At 39.1% G+C, this 5,514-nt stretch overlaps 1 protein-coding gene across 1 annotated transcript; it reads right to left on the bottom strand.

The window, feature by feature from the left end:
- Positions 1-2,302: 2,302 nt before the first annotated feature.
- Positions 2,303-2,914, bottom strand: LOC145992496 (protein GVQW3-like). The gene has a single exon (XM_083128877.1). The coding sequence runs from the start codon at positions 2,912-2,914 to the stop codon at positions 2,303-2,305; it is 612 nt and encodes a 203-aa protein (XP_082985003.1).
- Positions 2,915-5,514: the final 2,600 nt, after the last annotated feature.

The following is a 5,514-nucleotide window of genomic DNA, read 5'->3' as shown; positions in this document are numbered from 1 at the left end:
TCATTAATAAATAAAAAAAATTTCCAACTCTCTGCAGACCTCAATAGTCTTGAAACTTTAGAAGAGAAATCTCATTCCAAGTATTCTAATAATGCAAGGTATTGAGTTTCAATGGCATCGTTGAGTAGGACGATATCCCTATATATTGAACAAGCCTCTTGAACGGATAATAAATTGGTCTGGAAGAAAGAGATTCGTACCAAGTTGAAATCATGGTAAATATACTGCGAGAGGAAATTGAAATTGAAATTCTGTTGGTTAAGAGTTCCATATAGACGAAGACGAGGAAATACATATGAATGAAACAGCATGTTAGAACAGTCGGCCACTGATAGACACATTTTCAAAGCTCAATATGATATACATGATATGATGTACCATTAGCATTTGAATTCCAAAACTCGATTGAACTCTTTTACTGAAATACTTGTTAGGGTGTTCATAAAGTCCCGGTAGCATTACAAAGAAAGCAGTACCTTCTTCCTTAGTTGGAGGAATTTCAGCCAACCATAATTTTTCAACAAGATGGAGCACCGCCTCATTGGTCCAAGGATGTTCGAGGTTTTCTGGTTAGGCATTTCCCTGGCAGGTGGATAGGCCGTGATGGACCTATTCCGTGACCACCGCGCTCTCCTGATATCACACCTTGGATTTCTTCTTCTTCTGGGGGTATGTCAAGGATTGTGTTTACCGCACTCCTGTTCCAGATGTTGCTACTCTTCGAAGAAGAATAACGGAGAGTATCCTAACTGTTACTGGTGATATGCTGGGGCGTGTATGAGCAGAAGTGGATTACCGCCTTGATGTTCTAAGAGCAACTAGAGAGGCGCACATCGAGGTGTATGGCATATAAACGTGGAGAGTTGTAGCTCATTTTGCAATCAACAGCATTGTTCTATTGCATGTAGTTTCCGAGCTATGTTTCTTTGTAATGGTACCGGGACTTTATGAACACACATATTACATTAACGTTTTTCTATTGCAAATTTATTAGATTACGGAAAGAATTTCTCTCAAATCTAATCAACTGGTCAAATGCTGTTCCAAAGGGGCAGGCTGTCGTATCTTTCCTCTCTATTTTCAAGGATAGAGTTAAAGTATAGGTTCATTATTCCATTCAACAATTTGTTATTTGCACCGTGACGTTAAATATAAGTATTTCCCTCACAGCTAGGTACAAAAACATTCAAATGTGAATGGTAGATACTTTTATGTACAGGGTGAACATAAAGTCTTTCCCAGATTACAAACTTTTATTGCTCAAGAACTGTGCTAGATACAGATATGCGGTTTGTTGGAAATGGCAGCTGAACTCATAATGTTTTGTTATTAGTACACTTCAGTACACTTCGACATGTGCTCCCTTTGTTGCTCTTAGAACGTCTAGGCGATACTCAATTTCTCTCCATGTCTTGGCCAACATCTCTTCCGTCACCGTCTCTATAGCATCCCGTATTCGTGTCTGAAGAGTTTCAGGAACTGGTGAACTAACACTGTGTACTTAACGTGACCCCATAACAAAAGAAGTCAAGAGGGGTTATGTCCGTTGAATGCGGTGGCCATGATATGGGAATCAGAATAAGAATCAGACAAAATAAAGAAATGGAAAAAATACTTGATGTATTGCACTACTTATTGCCAAAGATTTTATTTGCCTATCTAGCGTGGAAGTTGAGATATACATATTCATATACAGGGAAATACTTTATGCTCACCCTGTATATCTCAGCAGTAATGAACTAAATTATGATGCGCTAAGTAAAATAGAAATAACATTTTAATCCTAATATATAAGGTGCATTCAAATGAAAAGGTCCATTTCCTTGCAGAAACTTTATTACAGTAGTTGGCTACACATATTCACCGTATGAGGTAAGACACTGGTCCCACTTTGAAACAAGGTTATGAATTCCTTGGTAGAAGAAGTCCTTGTGCTGGGAATGAAACCATTCCCTGACAGCTTCCTGCAACTCAGGACTCGAGGCAAAGCGTCGTCCTCTGAGGTGTTTCTTCATAGGTCCGAAAATGTGATAATCACATGGACTCAAGTCAGGACTGTAGGCAGGGTGGTCTAGCACTTCCCAATGGAATGATTGAAACATATCCTGTGTCTGTCTGGCTGTATGGGAACGAGCATTGTCCTGGAGTAAAATGATGCCTTTGCTGAGTTTTCCTCGACGCTTATTCTTGATTGATGTCCTTAGACGATGCAGTGTTTCACAGTACGTATTTGCGTTAATTGTGTGTCCCTCCGGAAGAAACTCCACTAGCAGTGGCCCTTGGTCATCGAAAAATACTGTCATCATAAGTTTGCCGACTTTAGGTAGTGACTTGCTTTTCTTTGGTTTTGGTGATCCTGTATGCTTCCATTCCATACTGTCTCCATCCTTGATTCTGGCTGGTAATACGGGCAGATGGATTCATCTCCAGCAATGATTTTGCTGATAAAGTCCTCACCTTCATTCCTGTATCGCATCAAATGAGTCAATGACATTCCCATTCTGCACATTTTTTGTTCCTCTGACAAACACTTTGGCACCCATTGTGCGCACACTTTCCTGTAACCCAGTCTGTGCCTCACAATGTCATGCACACTACCCAATGACACGTTCACTTGTTCGCTAATGGCTGCCAGGGATCTTCGTCTGTCTTCTTGAATAAGGTTGTCAATAGCAGCCACTGTCCAATCAGGAATGCGATTTTTCAACTGTCCCGGCCGAGAATCGTCCTTCAATGTGTTTCGTCCACCACGAAAACGCCTACACCATTTTCTCACTGTTTTGTCCGATACACATTTTTCATACACAACTTTCATTCTCCTATGAATGTCCGCTGGATGTACTCCTTCGGCATGAAGAAACCGAATGACACCCCGCTGTTCTTCCTTGGACACGTCCCTTAATGGCAGCTCCATTGTTCAGCACAGCGTTCCACCTGGGGGGAAGAAAGTGAAGGTGATTAGATAACGGACACGTGCTACCTGGACACACTTGCGCATGCGCAGATGCCTCATTACTAAAACGTCACATATACCTGTGGGTATACAAAACACATGAAATTACTGTCTCGTATAAAACGCTTTTTCAGAAAAAATAAAATGGACCTTTTCATTTGAATGAACTAAGTATATGTAGCAAATGTTTAGCGTAATGCACATGTTTCAACTGTAAAGGTTTGGTTTGAATTCTCTTACCACTATGTAATCGTATTTGACTATATGTATTTTAATATATTTTAATGATAACTGATGTTAATTTTTGACGTCCATTAGTGAAAAATGCCACAGCCCACTCCACTTGGCACTTCGTACATGAAACATATTACACGAATTATAGCTTACTCTCTAACTCACCTCTTTCTAAATAGTAGCTCTCCAAAGAATGATTTGGTTCATTTTACTTTGTATTTCTGCTGCTTTTGGCTAATCTCGAAGATGAGGATGAGTGATGATATAATGAAATTATATTCAGGCCAGGATTCGAACCCGGCACCCATGGTTTCGTAGTACTATATGTCAAATCACAAACCCTGACACCTTCTGTAAACGAAACCACCTGCATGCAGAAAGCATTGCAAACTCATAGAAGTAAAATAATCCACACGAAAATCCAGCGTTGTTACAGGATTCATTACGTAAGGTAAAACAATGGCCAATTTGTAGTGTGGGATACGCTGCCGCAAATGACGTCTCACTTTAAACCCAATGCTCTTTCTTTTTTTGCTTATTGCTTCACCTTTATGGTTAACTCTTTGCACCAGTAATCATTTCCCATAAATTTGGCTTCTTTCTTGCATGTGAATTGAATATATTTTACTTGCATTTTTTTTAGACAAAATGATATAACATGGTTTGATAAAGATAGGAGTGTATTTGAAATTTGTTTGTAGAATTTATGTAAATTGTATCTTATGTAAATAAAATATATAATGGGCATAAACAGCCATATGCAATGCTGTAAGTCCAATAAATATATTGATGATGATGATGATCAAACAAGACAAAGAAATTTCGTAAATTTATTGCGGTTGGAAACTTTGACAAGCATCCTAATAACGATTTTTGTTCCGCCAAATATAGTGCACTTCGTAAAATAACTTGGTGACATGGCAAGGCAAGATAAGTGTGAACATTTTGTAGTAATATGCATTGTAATTTTCAATGAGCTTAGAGATTTGTGTACATAATGATATTTTATAACATTGCTTATTTTCTAAAAATAATCATGTGAACAGCAAGGAAGTAGTGCAACTTAGTAATATTGCCTGACTTAGCCTTAGAAAAATAACATGCCGAGTTCTATGCGTGCGGGAAAGTCTCCGTGTTCTCCGAGCTTGTTTTCAAAACACCAGCAAGGACAGCCTTTGAAAAGGGGTGAGAAACAGATTCTACTCAATATTTATGTAACGTTCTGTCAGTGGTATCCGGAGAAACCAGTAAATGAAGTGGTTAAGTTCGTATCCCAGAGCAGTGGTGTGTCAGTGTCTGCAGTTTTAAGGGTTATGAAAGAGAGAATGACCGGGAGAGTAACATTGTATGCGGCTGCATATTCGTCTGATGTTTTGAGAACGGGTTCTCACATTCAGAGGCTTTTATATAAAATGAATAAGTGCGGCGAACTATGAGTGTAACAGCAGATGATTGCGGTCATGAATCAGCTGACGCGGAGTGATACATCGAATCGGTGAGACCGTTTGTTTACAGAAGGTCTCAGGGTTTTTGATTTACACCTTAGTCGTTGGAGCGTTTACTAAGGAATATCATTTTTATGTGACAATGATCGAGACACATATTTGTAAAATATCCGTCCTGGCAGTTTCAGCCCACAATCATTTGTTTCATATTGATGTATCACTGTATTAATAAGGATGGCTAAACTACATTTTAACATGGATATAATGACTATGTTCACTTAAGTATCAATTTCACTGCATGTTTCACTTCACGAACCATATTAGAAGGCCTACTACCATAGACAAGTTGTACTGCTGGGCTATTCGCTCATTTTGCCTGTTCAAGCGTTAATAGCTCGAGCGAAGCACTTATCATTTCCGTACGCTATCTAGTGTTGTTCTTGCGAACTATTTTGCGCTCCAGCGAAATGCTCTTCCTACAGCACTCCGTCTGTTATATATATATATTATATACATACATACATACATACTAGGTCATTCAAATATGACCGGGACTGATTTTTTAGATTTTTTTTTTTTTTTACCAAATCCTTTATTGTCAAATACTTATTTGCACATGTCACTCTTCAAAGTACTCCCCTCAAGAGTCCATACATTTTTCCAACGTTTTGGAAGCATCTTAATGCCCTTTCATAAAAGTTTTTCGGTTTGCTGCGTATCCACTCCCAAACACTGCCGATGACGGCGTCGTTATCCGCAAACCGCATGCCTTCCAAGTCTGATTTAAGCCTTCCAAACAGGTAGAAATCACTTGGGGCCAAATCGGGACTGTATGGCGGGTGTGGCAGAAGTTCCCATTTCAATTTTCTGAGGGTTGCCATA

The sequence above is a fragment of the Lepisma saccharinum genome, chromosome 9 (assembly GCF_977018435.1).
Source record: "Lepisma saccharinum chromosome 9, izLepSacc3.1, whole genome shotgun sequence".
Classification (NCBI taxonomy): domain Eukaryota; kingdom Metazoa; phylum Arthropoda; class Insecta; order Zygentoma; family Lepismatidae; genus Lepisma; species Lepisma saccharinum.
This window is presented reverse-complemented; position numbering and strand designations above follow the sequence as displayed.

Coding starts and splice junctions, on each gene's coding strand:
- LOC145992496 (XM_083128877.1), bottom strand. CDS start 2,914: ATGGAGCTGCCATTAAGGGACGTGTCCAAGGAAGAACAGCGGGGTGTC.